Source organism: Lonchura striata, chromosome 2 (genome assembly GCF_046129695.1).
Source record: "Lonchura striata isolate bLonStr1 chromosome 2, bLonStr1.mat, whole genome shotgun sequence".
NCBI lineage: Eukaryota > Metazoa > Chordata > Aves > Passeriformes > Estrildidae > Lonchura > Lonchura striata.
In genome coordinates, this window is record NC_134604.1 from 100,599,527 (window position 1) to 100,618,769 (window position 19,243).

General features: G+C 37.7%; 1 protein-coding gene across 2 annotated transcripts in view; it reads right to left on the reverse strand.

The window, feature by feature from the left end:
- The window catches only part of CTPS2 (CTP synthase 2), a 57,019-nt gene that overhangs the window by 13,685 nt on the left and 24,091 nt on the right, over nt 1-19,243 (reverse strand). For both annotated transcript variants that reach the window (XM_021532338.3, XM_077781618.1), the window contains exons 14-15: nt 1,959-2,055; nt 112-167 (exon numbers count right to left, since the gene is read on the reverse strand). In XM_021532338.3, the coding sequence (XP_021388013.1) occupies nt 112-167; nt 1,959-2,055 (153 nt within the window). The remainder of the gene's footprint in view (nt 1-111; nt 168-1,958; nt 2,056-19,243) is intronic.

Sequence of the window (19,243 nt, forward strand, 5' to 3'; positions counted from 1 at the left end):
TGTGTCTACTTGAATGTCAGTATTCTGAGTCAGTATTCTGAAAGTATTCAGGCACCTTATCCCAGATGTTTGCAAACAGAGGAGTGGACCCATACAAAGGACAGTGCTTACCTCATATCGATGCCTGTGTCGCTCCTCTACAAACATTTCATCACCATAAAGCTTCCCTGAATATACAACAAAAGAGAAATTAAAAGCCCATGTGTTGTTTTAATAGTTGCTATAATTATTCCTTGTAATTTAAACCTCAAAGAAGTCACATTTAACACTTGTTAAACACAACAAGACATTATTCATCTCACTGTGTTTTTCTGTTCTTCCTGAGTGATGACTAGTTTCTTTTAATTCACTGTTCCCTGAGTTTATTCAGGATTCATATTCAACATTCCTTGACTAGAAATAGCTTAGGCAAACCAGAATCTAAACACACTTTAGCTCATTTAAATTGTAAAGCTTAAAAAAAAAAAAATTCAGAGTGAACCAGCAATGTAAAATCTCTTCAGGGTTTTACAACACTTGCACACAAAAGATGCAGGGAAGGAAGCCTTTTAGGAGCATCTGTTCCATTTTAATAGGTTATGCATGGCACCTGGCATAGTACCTCCAAAGAACAGAGAATATTGCTTTTCTCTGTTTTCCTGATCTCATTACCCAAATGACTCTGGCAGTCTTCTTTGCGTCATCTCGAACACTCCACATTTCACAGCAACAAGGAGCAAATCTGAGATATGCAGTAAACCAGATTTTAATCATATCTCTTACTTATAATCATGGCCCAAACTTTGCTCTCAATTTACGCTACGGTCATGAGAATTACTGTCTTGCTAGGGGGTTGGTACATTAATTAAACTGCAAAGAACATCTTCAAAAATTGTAGAATAGTAGTACTGCCATTTTACAAAAATGGTGCATTTTTTAATTTTAAGGGACCACCTTTTCAAAACTATTATTCCCATCCAAGTTATAAAGCATAAGAAAAAGAAATCAGATTTCCTGATTAAACTATGATAGCTTTTTATTATTATTTCCAAAGACCTAAACAGATCTAACCAACTCTTAATACTGGTCAAGATTTACAACACATGTTAATTTTTATTAACTTTTTCAAGAGGTGTTAGGTCACACAACAACTTGTACATTGTGACATACATATCTATATCAGACATAGGCAAAGTATTACCCAGGCTAGTTAGATCACTAGTATGGGCATCTCTAGAATTGCAGATTTTTTTATTAAATGTGTATATGGTATTACAGTATGGTCTCCTGCTGAAGTAGATTTTTAAATACTCAGAAAGATACATTCCTTAAGTTTAACATAGCCAAACAGGGAATAACTCAGATCGATATCAAGGGCGGGGCAATATAAGAAATAAATACATATTTAGTCAATGGACAAGAAACTACTTTTTACAATTTTTCAGCATCATCTATATTACTACTGTATGATGGGCTGATTAATAGAAGACAACTATTACTTCAATTTTAAAGTACGCAGAGATCAAATTAAATATTTTTTTCTATATTCTGGTTGCTTTTATTTTGTTATCTGAAGCATCCAGTTACAACAAATAATTTTCCTTTTCTCTAGCAGATACTTTGCTTTCCCAAAACAAGGCTGCTTCTGAGGCCAGGCTAGAAAATAGGAAGAAATCACTCTGACCTTCCCAAGAACATAATTAATTAAACTGCCATGAAAAGGATTTCAGTTTTCTCAACATTTTACTCATTGTTTTTAAAAAAACATTGGACGCCCAATGACAGTTTCACTGCAAGTTACAGAGGCCTCTCATTTCTTTTTTTCACTCCAATTCTCACTAAATTTAAATAACAGGATCAGAATGAATGATCTCAGGGAAGCTGCCACCTGTTTGCTTAAGATTATAGCACTTTTGATTTTCCATGTTACAAAACTCCTTTCCAATATGCAAAGTCATAAGAGCAGAAAAATAACTTACTTAAAACAGAATTTTCAGTTTTAAAAACAGTCCTCCTCTTCCCCAGTCTCATTGTTCCTCCCATATCTCCAGGATTGTGTTCTGGCATGTCAATAACCTGTAGAGAAAAGTTGCTCACTGTTTCATTCAACAAATAAAAAAATCCTAAAACAAACAAGCCTAGCCCAGCAAGTTGCATAGATTTTTAAGTGGCAACTTTACATATTTTACCTCCAACCATTCTCAATCATTATTTCTCTTTTGTTTTTCTAATGTTTGGTTCTTCACTACTGCATTGTAATAGACTGACAGTGTTAACTAGTTCGTGAGAAATGTTTTCATTTAATGTTAAGATTAACAAAAGCAACTTACTAATTTCTTATTTTAATTTTTTGGGGTGGAAAAAACACCTTTCTTTTAAAAAAATATACCAAAATGTTCCAAATAGGATAACTCTGCCCAAAGCTATTCTTTGTACTAAGACAGTACACAGATTTTTAAATATTCAAATTCATAGACCAAAAATGTCCACCAAGTGATAAAGACACCAAAACAAAGTCCCTGAACCTCACAGAGGCTGAAAGATTATACTTATTAAATATGGGTAAATAACTAGGGTAAATAGTCACGTATTTCTTATATTGCTTCTTCTTATGCTAAGAGGCAGAAACAGCTGTGGTATCAAGTGGGAAGACAACCAACCTCTTTCTTGGGAAGCAGGAAGAGGGGAAGGGCATGCAGCAGCAGAGGGAAAAGAGGACACTTGTAGAGAGAGGATAATGTTGTAAAAGCAGAGTATGGGAAGAGGTGACTCCAGTGTGTGTGTGTGCTATTTCAGATTATACACATAACTAATTTACCACAGAAAATAGAAAAACATTCCTCCCCCTTCAACTCTAGTAAAGGTTTTCTCAGATTGCTGAAGAATTAACAAAATACTGGGTTGCCTTGTACTAAGAATATGCTATTTAACATAAAATGTAAATACAAGGATATACAAATACTGTGTTTGAGGACTGAAGCAGATGGGTCAAATGGCTTCTATGTGGGTCAAGTGAAATCAGGATACTGGGATTCAGGCCATGTGAGAAATCACAACTTAGTGGAATAAGTGTACTTAGTTTTGCTTAGTTTGTAAAACCTTGCAGGTCTCACAATTCAGTTTAGAGAAATCTGTCTAAGAGAGATAAAATAGTTTGAAATTGTAGAAACATGAGCTGAAGTCTTGACCTATGTACTTGTATTCACATAAACACAGTCAGTGAGAAATGTAATTGACAAAGAAAAGTTCTAAAAATACAAATATTCACACATATGGGTAATCTCAAATGGATTTATATTAACCTTAATTTGCCCTCTGAGAGTAATGAAAACAATTTCTGATGATACACTTCATAAAGTGAAGTTATTCAATTTAGGAGGGATGGTGGAAAGTGCTTAACCTTTGGCCTTATGCCAATGCATTTCAGCTGTGTAATTATCTCTGTACAACCTTATAACTTCAAAATGTTATTTATAAGCAATATATTCATTATAAAATGTCATGAGCAGGAGTTGTGATCAAACCAATGGGATATTATGGATTCTTCAATTACCTCTCAAATCACAAAAGTGAGGACTGTGCAAGACATTGAGCTAAGGCCTCCTCGACAAATACAAAAAATAAAAGAAAACCCATTCACCGAATCCTTATTATTTTAAAAGCATGACATTTACTGAATTTATTTTATTTCCTTTCATTTAATTTCACTTTTTTTCCTGAAGCAGTGGTCACAGAAAAAGAGGAGGGTCTCAGAAGTAGAGCATCTGCTCTACTCAAGGCTTCGGTCATCATCTGGGTCAGAGCCCCACATGGCACTGCCAGACCCTACAAAAATTTGGCTGGAGAAATGGTCTCACAGGGAAGGTTCAGGTGAGTTTCAACACTGTGTCTGTGTGTTTTGAGCTCTCCATCTCTCCCAATACTGTCACATTAGTAAGAAATGGATAAGGTTTCATACATTAACTTTTGTTGTCAGGTCAGAAAAAGAGCTATTTATGAATTGATACCTTGGAACTGATTTGGCCCTGTGGCCCAGATGAACTCCAGCAACTACAACAGAACAGCCCTCAGTATTACTTGTTTATGTATTACTTGACTTTCTCTGCAACATCTGTGCAAGGAGCTTTTGAAACTAAAGTGGCACTGCTGCCCTACAGCCCAACTGAAGTGATGAAAATCAGAAAAGCAATGCCATATTAATCGAATATTTTGCCATATTATACGGAATTTATTTGATCAGAAAAAGAAGAGCTTTCAAATAGTGGTCATTTTGAACACCTGTGCGACTGAATAGATTCTTCAAAGAGCTTATGTTTCCTGGCACAGAATAAATCAGCTCTTCCTATGCATTAGCTCTTTGAAGGGCAGAGAATAGCACAGAACAGGCACCACAAGCAACAAAAAAGTATCAATAGGGTGGATGCAAGAATATATAAGACATCAATTAGGTCTTTCTTACCCAAATCTCTGAAAACTGCCAACACTACAGGGATTTTATAGAGATTTTATATGTATTATACCAGACAGCAAACATGAAATTAAGAATGAATCACTGTAACACAACACAAAGCACATTCTAGATATAAAGCAGTCTGATCAGTATTAATTCATATTACTAATGAATAGTGACTTCAACTATCCATGAACAGAAATATTCTTTCAGATATCTACTGCCTGGATTATTTCACTGTTGATAGAAAACATAAAAAAGCTAATGAGAAAACCTTTCAAGCCCTGACACTCAACACAGAGCAGCCAAGGCTTTAAAAGCCCCACACTTACCATTTTAGCAATCGTGCCAAGACCATTACATTTTATCTTTGTTTTGCCTCATGTTCTGCAATGCCATTTTGAGAAATTAATCTACTCTGGTTACCTTGGCAGGAGAGGAGGAGGGAGTAGGGGGTGTCTGGCTGGGTTTTATTTGCAGGCTTGGTTTTTGAGGAGTTGAGGAGGGAGATGAGCATGACTTGAACAACTGATAGCTCAGCAGCTTTGGAAGCATGCTTTTACAACTTTGGGGTCTAGGTGGTTTTGTCTTTTTACTCTGCCCTCGACTGGTGAGCATAAGATTTATCAAAGCTGAAATAAATTACTACACGTGTAAGTGCTGATCAAAGCATCAGGAGATGCCATGGCCCTGGAGATTACCTGAGCACTGAGAAGAGGCTCTGAACACAGCACACATGAGATTGTGTAGAGGGAAAGCTGACAGGAACAGGGAATGCAGTGACAGGTACTGATGAATACTAATCCCTGCTGAACACAGCTATGAAAAAAAATCTAGCAGCACAAACTGACCAGGACTCAACCCAAACTTAAGGAACTCATTCTTTTATTGGCCCTTCCATCATTTTTCTGCTGGATTAGTCAGTAGTTGCTAGATTTGATCAAATCAATCAATCATAAAAAAAACCCCCAGACACCTACAATGGGATGTTTATACTAACATCTATTCTGTTTTAGAAACAAACTTAGTACAAATATTTTAAAGAAAAAGTTGACAACTGCAACAATACCAGGGACACTGGGAGCTTCCAACTTGGCAAGAAAACCAAAATGACAGACTTCCCCTGTTCATTAAAAATGAGGGTTACATTTTCAGTTACTGAAAGAATGTGCAAATATTACACCTAGCTCCCTTGCTGCCTTTTCCCCAGAGATGTCCCAGTTCCAAGCAAACCACATCACTCCCACCCATATGAAGCACTCAATGCTCTAGGACTGAATTAACTGACAACAAAACCACTTGCAGATTTCAGACTATTCGGTGCTCCATTACTCTAACTGAAGTAATGTTGTTTTTAAAAGGATGTCCACCATCATGTGTAAAATCAAAGCAGAAATTATCAATAGCTGATTCATGCAATTACATACTGATACAAGTAACCAGCTTGAAAAATCTTCTCTTCAATAAACTACAGCACATATCCAAACATTCCAACAAGTACCTGTTTAAATTTCTTAAAACTCTTAAAACCCCATAGAATACTACTGTCAACTGTTTTCCAGTTTGGGTCATCGTCCTCTCCACAGATTTGTTGTTTCCTATTTTAGAATTAAGTAACTGCCATGAAGCATTTATTTATTACAGGCTAAAAGCTCTCTAAGGATTCTGTCTAAGCAGAAATTCTGCTACAGAATGTTTTGTAACATTTTCTCTAGAATTCATAAAGGGTGTGGCTACTTTTCAAACAGTGCTTACTCACTCATAAGCAGAGTGCAATGAACTGAGGAAGTTAATGGAGATGTTGATATGCAAAGCCCATAAAGATATTGCTTAACAGCATTTTGAGAACTCATTCAAGTTATTCCAAACACATGTCCCAGAGCTGGCTTAAAGACTTAATTAAGCAGAAAGTTTCAGACTGTTAGCATTAGTGAAAGGCACAGGATCAGATAGTGCTGGCTATAGATATACACTGGAGTGTCAGTCACACCATGCCACCAAGGGCAGGATTTGCCACAGACTTGAATAGCTAAAAAGGATGTGCAGGAGTGCTCTCAGACTTCAGACTGGTCCATCTCACATCTTAACTAATGACTAAATACTTATTTAATTTCAGAAAGATCAGCAAATCTATAGCTAGGTGAAATCCTTCATTGTATCATATACATTTTTAAAAAAAACAGAACTCTGTCACTGCCTTTGAAGAGGACTTTTCCAGCTTCAATTCCTAGTAGGTATAATTCTGCACCTACTAAATGCCCTTAAATCTATATCAGGTATATCAGAAAGAGGAAGGCATGAAGCAAGTCTGTGTCTCTGAGCATCCTAAAGACAGGGGTGAACCTAGAGTGTGAGATAGAGCCTGCTGCTGTCTTCACCAAACACCCCACCCACAATGGTGAGACAGGAGTAATCAAACACAGCCTGGGCTGTTTGAACAGTAGTGTGCTTGGGTGGTCTCTGACTCAGAGAATTATATCCTGCACACAACTGCCATGGAAGAATGGGCTACAGACAAGCCTCATTACCTAAACTACGCAAAGCAGCCATGGAAACATGAGATTGTCCCTGGTAGAGACAAAGCACAACAGATGTTTTACCCTCAAAATTGTCTAGTATTCTGTACTTGCTCTTCCCCGAGTTATCATGCCTGAGCAAGCATCCATTCCAGTTGTTTCTCACTCATTAACAGACCTGTGTTAGTTTTAACCATTCCATTATCAGTTATCTCTGCCTTCTGCAAGCAAGACAGAAGGAAAATTGTTTACTTCAAGGAAAGGGAGTAGGAGAACTGATTATTTCAAGTGGACACTACTCCAGACCTTCACTGAGTATTACTGATACAACCTTTCAGGCAATGCTCAGTGCCATAACCTATACTCCCCTAGTACTTCTTGAAGAAATTCTGTTCATCTGCCATAAAAACCAGTTCTCACAGGGAACTTGAGGAAAGCTAGCAACTGTTTTTCATCCCATTTCCCTAAAGTAATCAGACAACCATCAGACTTATAAGAGAGACTGCCTGGATTCCTACCACTGATCCTTCACACAGAATGGCATCACCACCCATTTTGATGTTCTGTCCACCTTCCAAATTTGCTCAGTGATGATTTGGTACTTGATAACCAGGGACACAGGAACTGAGGCATTTCTTTTGGAAAGGAAGTGAATGGGCAGCAAGTGGAAAACAACAGATTGACCCATTTTAATTCTTTTTCCAGTTGTAGTGTAAAACTTCCCAGCTAAATGTAGAGCTGAGAAGAAATCCCTGAAAGATCAGCTGAAAGACACCTGTGGAGTATTTATTTTATTTCCTGAATATGGAAAAGCATCCTATCAAAAGGATAGCTATTTGAATAGAAGAAAAAAAAAAATACAAGTCCCTTATTTGAAAAGTGGAAAAAGAGACAAAAAATTTTCAAGTAAGACCTCTACTCACAGAAGAAAGAAGTGCAAATGCTATCTGGAGCGTGAAATTCATGTCAGTTTTAAGAACACAAACCTGAACATCTGTATTTTTTGTGGCTTTGCTTCTGTTTTAAGAGAAGTTACTTTATTCTCTTTTGATTCACCCTGCTCACTCATTTTTACATTATCTGACAACACACATTTGACCAAAGCTTAAACAACTTATAGCAGCTACAATGATATCACCAACTAGGTTTAGTTGAATCTTATTAATATATCATAAAATTGTGGTTTTAAACTGAAGGACAAAAATATACATTCACACTGGTTGATACTGACACAAGAAAATTCCTTAACTTAAATTTGGAGCAAACAAATGAAACAGAAAGAAAGGATTCTCTGCTACAGATATGTAGGAAGCAGCCCAGTATCACTCCTTCTAATTAGGGTATTATGCTTCATATTATGCCCAAAGATCAGTGGCTAACCATCACTTTAATGGCTGATTGATCACCTTTCAAAACAGACACCAGAATTTAAAATCTGATATTTCCACACAAAAAAAGAATTTTCTACTAGTTGAGCTAAATTGGTATCTCTGATAGATGAACATTCTATGAAAATCAGCTGAATAGAAGGAAGAATAATGCACTTACTCAGAATAAAAATGCTGATTTTTAACTCTTCAAAGAACAAAACCCCCATGGTACAATTCAAGATCCCAAAGAAAAGCAATGTAGTGAGAAAATATCCTGAAATGTGTTAAAGACACCGCTGAGCAAGCATGTTAAACCACTACAAGGCATTATGCAAGCTGTATGTCTTTGGAAAAAAGTCCCACTAAAGGCAACTGCAGACAATTGTGAAAGTAAATCTTGATCTATACCCAGTGCCAAAAATCTTGTGCCAATCTGACTCCTTCAACAAGCAGCTCAGCTGAGTCCACTCTGGAAAACCAAAGAAAGCAGCCAGCTCATGTCACCACTATAACCTTTAATTGAAGCAATTTGTTCTCATGCACAAGTCTATTCTCTTTCAACTGTTCTTTTACATCTAAGCTGTAACTTTTTAGAAATAAAACTAGATATAGATAATGAAGCTCTCATACTAATTAACAGTATAACCATGTTTCTTCCTACCTTTCACCCCATTCCCTTCTTCATTTACATTTTGCATTTTGAAACAGGCATCTCACAGAGGATCACAACCAGGAAGAACACCGTGCAAGCTAAAGTAACTGGTGTTGGAAGGTATGCAGGATCACCTTTACTGTTTAAACTGATTCATATCTACCATGCAGATATCTTGTAATATTTTACATGCATTTTTGTAATGTCTTCCTTCTCTCTTCCTCTTTGAAAGCTTCTGGTATGATTTAACTCCTGTTTAAATGTCATGCCAGTTCCCTCACCTCTACTACCTACACCCCACAACAAAGCATACAAAATGAAAGGCCCTCTAGAACTGAAGCTGACCACTTAATTTCTTAGTGGCACTCCCACTTAACTTACTAATTTGAGACATTCTAGTAATGTTAATCTTATGGATTAAGATCAGAACAGACATATTAAACAGGGAATATCTAGGCAGAAAGCCTCTGGCTCAATCACTCTAATTTTAAATACTACTCTTGTCTTCCATTGCATGCCCAGAATAATAAACATACTTTGATATATCTGGTCTTTCATGTCTATAACTTTTCCTAAATTACAGAGAACAGGAATGCTGGGTATCTTGTTAGGCATACCGTATTGACATTTATTCTTCTGGAAAGCTCTCCAGCAACAAGCAATGGGATTTTCTTTCCTCCATGAATTCAACAGCACATTACTTCCATGAGTCCTTATCCTCCCTCCCATACCTACATCATAATGTTTCTTTTCTCATTCTGGAAAAACTAAAGCAAGAGCTGGATATCATATAGTGCTCATCAAGGTACTGACTTGTAATTATAGGATTTTCTAAATCCTACAGTTCCCTACTGTAAAATATATTAGAAAAAAAGATAGCATAGGGAGATAATTACAACACAACTTTAAACAGATTATCTTGTAAGTACTTTGGTATTTCCATTACTGTCTATCCAACAACAGTAAACATCTTTTCAGCTTCAGAAAACCAAAAGGAATGTTGTATATTAATATCAGAGCAGAGATTAATTACCTTGATTACCTCTGCCAGGCATTTCAGGGATGCTTTGAGACACATGCTCTACATTACATTTAATAGCTTCCTGCTTCCACTTCAGAAGAACTTCAGTTGGCCAAAGACCATCTTGTCTGGAAGACTATTCTGATGAAACACTTATGACCTACAATACTTTTTTTTTAAATTTCAAGTAGAAACCATGATGCCTTCTTTCTGAGCAGGATCCCTCCCATCTCATTTTGTCTGTCCTACTTCCTCCAAAAACCTAATAAACATCAGTGTTCAGATCATAATTTAATTCTGTACTTCTTGTGATCATCTCCCCCAGCACGTTAACTCTATCCCCTTTAATATGAAACTACAAGAATTCTTTGGAATTTGCTTTCCTTAACTGTGTTTATAAGGTATAATCAGGGGGTCAGGTTCAGACACCATTCAAAAGGACAAGTGGCTTGACCAGCTGCACCCACACCACGTACATCAAACACTAATCACTTCCTCTCCCAAAAGGGCCCCAGCGAGCACCTCTGGGATGCCTGGATTCATGTAACAAGGTCCAGAGTTAACATGACACTACAGGCATGCCTGTGCACTTCTTGCTTGCTAACAGATCATAAAAGCAGAATTGCAAATCTTCATATTCATTTTTAGGGATGGACATAGTACACGCTTTTGAAATACAAACCAAAAGGAAGAGCTACCTGTGAGGAAGAAAGAAGAGAGAGGCAGAGAGGATGTGTGTATGCATATGGAGAACCACTAGCAAAAAGGTCAGAGGGGAAGAGAAATTGATCTTCACATCACTTCTTATTTAGCAACAAGATGGTGAAAGCCTATAGGAAAAAAATTACCAATATTGTTTCTAAGAAAGTAACATTTATAGAATCGACTTTATATTAGTGCAGATCAAGCAGGCATTTAACTAGCATGACATCAGGCAAACACACCCAGCAGAGTATTTCCTCTGTGAAACGTGTGGGTGGCCAGGTACAGATTAACTCAAGTGATCAACTCAAATGCTACAAATGTTTACTGAGCAACCAAAGGACATTGCCACATAGCCAAAGTTCCAGGCTGCATCACCACAGTGGCACACAAAGGCACCTAACACAGCCAACCTCACAAAGGCAAAGTTTCCCAGTGATACTTTGCTTATTAAATCAAACACTGTCAGACACTCATCTACATGTACTTCATTGTTTTGTACACAGCATAAATTTCCCTATTTGATTTACAATTAGTTATACATAATTCCTTTTGTAAGTACTGGAAAGGGCAAAGCTTTTTTGATAATCTAGCAAGCATTTCTACTTAGAAAAATGTTTTTTTATGAAGAAAATTTTAAGAAAAGAGAAAGACTGTAGTTCATTAACAGCAAGAAGGCATTTTTCACAGAAACTAAATGTCCAAGTGAAGAAACACAAATACTTTTAAGTTTATATATATAAATACCAAATCACTAATCCCATCCCCCAAATATTTAAGAAGAAACTTGTAAAAGGCATCAATAACTGAGACTAAATTATTTTTATTCATTTTCATTTAAGGAGAAAAATGGCATTATGAAATTAATCAAATATCAGGACTAAAAGAAGAAATAGAACTCATACACAGAACAATGACCATGGCAGAAAAAACATGAGCATTCTGCTTCTGTTCAGTGTCAAGGAGTTGAAAGACATTGCCAAGCTAAAATCCATCTTCAGGGGAAACTCTCAAATTGAAGTGTTAAAAGAAGTGGATATAAAACAGACAAAACAGACAGTAAAAAATCACCAAAAACAGGTGGTACTCATTCAATTTTGAAGAGACTGAAGGGTGAAACAGTGGATCTAGTACCTGTGGTGGATAACTGCCCATCATGACACACCCACAGCCACCCAAGTGACAAATGTCTCAATGGAGATAGAGAGACCCAGAGTCTGAACCACCTGATGGCCAGGCCAGGCAATGTAGCTGATGCTTTAACAAAAGTGCAGAAGTACAGGGCACCTGGGCAGCTGTAACAGGTTGGGACACTGCCAACAAAGATTTTGTAAAGGGAGAGACAGGTCAAGTCTGGCCAAGGGGGACTTTGGTCTAAATGGAGCTGTGGTCCCACCAAGTGAGCTCTTGTTAAAGCAAAGGTGATACCACAATATGCACTGCAGAGCACCACACACGTTGCCTTCCTGTGAAATAATTATAGGTGTGCTTAGTTCACAAATCTATTTCATCAGCTCAATCTGGGTTCTAAGAGGAAAGCAGGGTTCTCTCCTGTTAATTCTTTATCTAAAATAAAGGTCCTCTCAGTGCTATTTGTCACTTGACCTTCACGTTTTGCTGAGTTTGCAAGTATGTGGTGGAATTAATAAGTTCACTGAAAAAATGATTTTTAGAAACTTTTTCAGTTGTTTGCTTAAGTACCGGCTCTCTAATTTCTCCAAGAAAACAGATATTATTTAGCATCTCATAACTTAAGTTTCAGCTCAGAAAATACAGGTAAAAATGAGGTAAGTTGGGTGAGAAGGTGATAATATAAATATATTTACCACATACTGGTATTAATGATACTAAATCTCAAAAATGGCAATTTACTTTGTATTAGTTAATTCATACAGTTTCTTTACAGTCTCACTTAAACTTCCAGATTCACAGTGAGAGAAACAGCAAGACAAAACAAACCTTGCAAGAACTCTATTTATCACTACTTAAAATGGATTATTCTGAGAAAGAATAGAATATTTCTTTGCCACAAGATAAAAAAGTTGTACACAAAGTCAAGCTGTGCAAGAAAATCCTGTCACTGATCTGCGTCATTTGCAGACGCAGCAGGTCTGCTGTGATTTGTCAAACTAATTTTTCATTTTATGGTTTGAGCAATACTGAGGTTTTGGTGGTTCTTCCAGGCTCTTGGGCAAATGCTGGGCTTCCTTCTCATCAATGAAGACCAAAGTTAACAGTTTCATGACAAATTATGTTTCTGATGGCTACACAGGCTCTCCCTAATTAGCCAGGTCAAATGACATTGCCAATGGAAGCCACAGCTAATAAATCTGTATTATCTTTTAGTGGCCATGCAATAATCACCAAGTGGTTTTCAACCACTTGGTTATTATTTTCAAATGTATAATTTATTATTTAAATTATTTTCAAATTTATAATTCCAGATTCTCCACAGCCAGATATTAGGGCTTTTTAATACTAGGATCCAATGGGCAATAGAAGGTGACTGTGCAGAGGTGCTGGGAAAAATTGACTTCTCTCAGAGGACAACCAATGTCTGGGAAAAATGTCTCATAGGAAAAGCAATGTTTCTCCTTTTTTGATGTTTCAGCATAGCATGCACAGGTATCTTGGGGTTAACACAGGTCTGTTTCAAACTGGTGCCACCCTTAAGGTTGAGCTCCACATGGTATCTTGTGCACTGCCTCACAAGCTGAAGACACTTAAAACTTTCTTATAAAATTCTCTCCATTCTTCATTCTGAATCCTAAGAAATTACTTAAAGCTACATTTTGTTACAGTTTAGATGTTAACTCCTGTGTATTACAGGAAGGAAAAAAAAAACAAAAACAAAACAAAAAAGGAAATTACTTTTGTGTTGAAGGGAAGATTAGTCACTAACCCAAAATAAATGAAACTTGCTTTAAGGCAAATTCTACTTAATTGATAGCTGGTTTCCTCACCAGCACAGCTGAGAAGTGAATTATGGCTGAGGTGGATAATTCGTTAATTGCAGTTTACAGCAAAATGCAAATCTGCTTCTTCAAAGTTCTGCTTTATAGATATTTAAATATGATGCACTTGTCTAAACTGAGAAATTCCAAACTACCACTCCAGTTACTTACTGAACCTAGAATAATTTGGTTTTGATTTAATATTCAAATTGGGTGATTAGAAAATCTAAAATTAAGATAGGAATACAAGTACTACACCTTTCTTAGCTACAATTTCTGTAAGTAGCAACAGCTTAATTTCTTTCAATAGGCCATAATCACATACAAAGTAGTAAGAAAACTGATTGGTCTATACTGTTTGTTAGACAATTGCTACTCTTCTCATAGGCCTCATTAGTCCCTCTAATTTCTTTGATTTTTCCCTGATGTCTCCACACTTACTTGGTCAAAATAGAGAATAGGGGAAGACTTTTCTAGGAGCTTCTTGCTTCCATTGTCCTAAATTTCCTTTAAACTTTCAGAGAGACCTGAAAGTTATTAATGGTAATTTTGACAGTTTTCCTTTGGAAATAATTTAGCAAACATCTATTATATGTAGACACTAATACATCAAAATGCTAACAAGATGAGGAATTTCTATGCCAAAGGTAAAGACATTACTTTGTAGCATGACTTTTGTTATGTTTCCCATTGGTTATGAAACATATCCCAGAATACCACTAATAATCTGATTTTACAAGGTATGGCTTACCTGCAGACTTCTGATTGAGAATTAGTAACTTCTGGAGCTCTACTGGTGCATATAAGCTCCTCTTTCTCAAAGAGAGCTCCAACATTCTTACCACTGTTCTATTTATTTCTCTCTCTGCATTTTGTACTGCTGAGTCTGATCAAACCAGCAAGGCTGACCATCCAGATACACAGTGCTCAAGGGGAAGAAACTGAAAAGATTCAAATGTTTCTACAAAAAATTACCTGAATTTCTTTCTGTTTAAGGGCACCTCTCATGGTTGCTGCTGTTTTCCCCAAACTTACCTTTTCCTGGCAGAATGTAGCTGGTCATTATCTAGCACAAGCACCTTCAGCTCAGTATTGTGGCATTATCTCAGTAATTCCCTTCCACTTCAGCAGCAAAGTCAGCACAGCTCCAGCAGGGTCACAGGGACCTAAAGGGTCACTGCAGCACAATTCTGATAAAAGACCTCAATCACTGATTTACAGGGGCTTGAACATGGTTAACTGCTGAGAGCCCCCTGTCCCTACCCAGTGTACATCCACAGAAGATTGCACTCTTGTTCATGGGGTGAAAACACCAGAATACTCTTTCTTTCAGCTTCTGCTGTTTAATAGAAAAGCCAGAACTGTTCTAAAGAATCCAGAACCCAGGATTCCCCATCTTTCCCACATACACACAAAGCTAATCAAGAGGATCCTATCGTGTCACCACACCTATCACCACTCCTATCACCACACCATCATCTCAAGCTGTAGGCTTTACAAGAAAGCTACACAAACTCATATATTATCAGACTCCTGTCTGTCAAATAATTTTAAATAAATTCTAAGAATACAAAATGGATTACACCCTTCCAGGATCAAGACAACTAGATATGACATTTCTGACTCACCAGTAGGATTAGTACATTGACAGACAATAGTCCTAGACTCACATGAAAGCAGATTATAACTATGTCTAGCTAAAAAATATGCTGGGCAAGGGAGTTTCTTAGTGGTACATTTCCCCTTTTGAGATCAGACATCTCAGTGTGATGTAATCCCTAAATTAGGTGCCCATGTGTATTATCAGATGCACCTCTAGACCTCTTTTGAACAGTCCATCAGGTATGTACTGTTGAGAGCAAAAACAATGGTCTGAAAATTAACTACAAACTTGATTCCCACTCTCCTCAGGATTTTTCTTCAGGGTTAAGAAAGGGTTTTAGATACAGATGTGACATCCAGAGACTCCAGGCATCTCTATCGTCAAAGGGTAGCTGAGAAAATACCTCATCTCACCAGATAAATAGACTCACTAGTGCCTCTTGTACAGCATTGTTGTACTTATATTTACTTTGATCTACCTGAAACTCAACCAAAGCCACTCCTCCATAAATCCATATATGCTCTGCTGGAATGGAGATTTACATGTTTTTGATCACTCTAAAAAATTTCAAAAAATAAATCCAAGTTTAGTATGGAACAGAAAGGTTTAGGGTTTTAACAACTACGTAACTGCAAATTTCAGCTGCGGCACTAACAACCAGATTGCACTGCTGCAAAAGTCAAGGTTCACAAATGGAAGGATAAAACCTCTTACTGAAACACAATCTCCCTCAAAATTATCTTGTGCAATATCTACATCACAGGGAGTTTCAGCAATAAATTAGTTTGCCAGATGTGTATATATGGCAGCAACAGCTGACACATATAGTTACAATGAATAACACATGACCAATTTAAAGCTGACTACAAGCAATGCATCTTATTAAATAATTCATCCCTGTAGCAGTCGCACCCAGTCCTGTTTAGGGAGACACCTTCAACATCTCATTAGGTGTATGTCACAAGGGAGGGCCTGCAAGAGACTCTTGTCAGGATAACCCATATAGCTCAAGTTTAATTTGTGAAATGAGACAACCCTTTTACACGTCGCCACTACAGGTTTTACAAACAATGACAATTTTAACATAGGGAATGCATCACCTGTGACACATAAAGGATTTTACAACTCATCCCCAACTTCCATCTAACAATTCCATCCCTCAAAGCAATGCCATGTTCTCTACAATGGCTGTAGTGCAGTTTGCTGAACTTCTCACCCGTAATAATTTGATCTTTTTCAGAAAGTTTGTTCACTGAAGGTTCCTTTTCTCTCAGTCAGTCCTTTGTCTCCTCCTAGGCCAACAGTAAGAACCAAGTGACAACACTGAAATGTTCTATCACAACCCCCCTATTTGCACTACAGAGATAGTTCCCACATCTGCCAGCCACCACATATCTTGGAAAAATTACCCATGGGTTAGACTGGCTTTCAGTATCCCAATTTTAAAAGCCTTTTCTTTTTTGTAGACAGGTCAAGAATGTCTGAATATGACTTCCTGCAGTTGTGGGACTGATGCTCTGCAAAACTCACCAAAGCCCTTAGAGCTGAAATGAACACACACCATGGTAGCAGCAGACATGTGCATCTCTATGGATTTCATTATTTGCAAATTATCTACAGTACAAGGTATCCCATATTTCATTTCAGATGCAGCATGGGGATTGGTAATTTACAGAGGCACAGACACACATACATTCTTATACCAGCACTAGTTCGATACAAATTCTGCACTGCTTTTTTACTCAATAAGAAATCAAACTTGACACCTTGCAAGATTGCTTTGCAAATCAGATAGAACTCATATATTCCATAGAGTACCCAGTCCACCCCAATTTACTTTAATTGTCCCATCATCTTTCTCCCACATCTCCCATTTTCTCTGCTACAAAAAAGTTAACAAAGGGCTTTAATCTAGTGATGGATGTCTGTAAGCCTGAGATGATGCACAAGCACTAAGTGAACACTAAGCACAAAGCCGCTTCCTGCTCTTTCTTTTCAAGTGCTCAACATCCACAAAGGCATCTTCTCCATTACAGCAAACTTCACTTTGACAGCAGACATTTCAATACTCTGTCTAGGCTGTAAAATAAGCATCACAGAGATCCCTGAAATTGCTTAAATTAGCTGGGCTTATATACAAGTGAGTCTGGTGCTGCTACAATAAAATATACCAAAGAAAGTGGAAAAATACTGGAGGGTTAGGGTGTTAACCCATCACCAGGAGATTAAACAGGATGATTTGACATAGTCACTGCCCTCAGGTGACAGCCCCACCCCTGTGGAGGGTGCCCTATCCCTTCCAAGAGTGTCAATGAATGGCATAGAAATCCATCTGCAGACCAACACAATTTATAGTCCAGCTTGTTAAGGTAAACAAGGAGCACTGATTCACATAACATTCAGCCATCAATGGTGGCAGGAAGGATGTGACAAGGGCAAAAGAGAGAGCACCTGGGTTACCATCCCATTTAATCCATCATTAAATGCACATGACTGTGGTGCCATAAACTTCACTCCTCCTACCGCTTTGGTGGTGCCCAAACTTCAATCATCCCTGCATCTTGTGTTCCCTTACTCTCCAATGTGACTGGAATTGCTAGCTCCAAATATCCCAACAAACCAGTTTGCTAGGGAAATATTCACCAACAGTCAGTTTTGAGTGAATACTGAATCTCTGCACACAGAAAATGACACACAGCCATCACATGGATATGTGATGTGCATCCCTAAACAAACTTACAAGACATTACCAAATTAGTTCTCTTTTTGCTAATGCCTTTTTATCTAAGCAAAATAAAAATGTCAATTCCAAAAGGATACTGTACTTACTATGACTTCTCTAGACCAGGGCAAACCCAGCTGAATTATATCATAAACTGCAGGAATTATATATTTTCACACATGCAAGAAAGAGCAGCAAGGACTGGAACCAAAGTTGGATTGCTGCTTCTACACTGGAAGTCAGCTTGCACAGACATCAAAGCTCCAAGTGCTGTTCTTTAGCACAGATAAATGCTGACGTCTGCTAGTCACACATCATCTAAGGGCAGCAACAGTAACATATTATCTTCCCCTACTTTTTTCAAATTCTTAGCGAGCAACCAGAATTCCTTACACCTGGGTATCATTCTGCCATTGCTGGGCTGTGCTGGATAAGATGGATTTATTTCAGAATAGCACTTAAGTCCTACAAAGAGGTCTTCTGGAAAAAACAATGTACTGGGGCCTGTCAAACTGAGTTCTGTGACTGATTCCAGAGTTCAGAGATGCCACACAAACTGTTGGAGCAGGGCACTGCAGGCTAAATGAGAATGAAGAGGATGAAGAGTCAGGAGATCAAACTGCAAATCCCACTTCTGCCTTGAGAACAGAGGTGGTCTGAGGACACTGAATTCATCCCCAGATTTGGCACACAACTCTTGAGGAATCACCCAAAATTTCAGAGATTGGTCTCTCACTTTCCCAGGAAGACATTTCAGTAAAGCTGGTTATGCTATTTTGCAATTAGGTGGTGTTCTTTAATGAACCTTGGCAAACTAACAAGACTGATGTGCTGAATTCTGAGTTGTGATCCCTCGAAATGCAGCTTTTCCATACCACTAAGCATCTTACTACTACATTTTGTACTCAGGGAGGTGCCTTAGGTACAAAGAGAAGTCATTTGAATACTTAAAACAAATCTTGCAAACACTGTAATGTCAACAATACAGATCAGGAACACCAGCTTCCCAGCACTGCTTCCAAAAGGGATAATGCAGTAAGGATGGTGAAGCCACCAGACTGCAGCTGCAGAGAGGAATTAGCAGGTGGAGAACAGAAGCCTTAGCAGATCACCCAGTCACACAATACTACTAAAATTTGACCACCTACCAGAGGTGGAAAAGAGGATGAAAGAAGAAAGTAGAAAATATTTTTTTTATTTTGTTGGCAGAAAGAAAAAGACAAAAGGATTTATGATTATCTTATTGTCATGAACAACCATGGAGTTCATGCCCC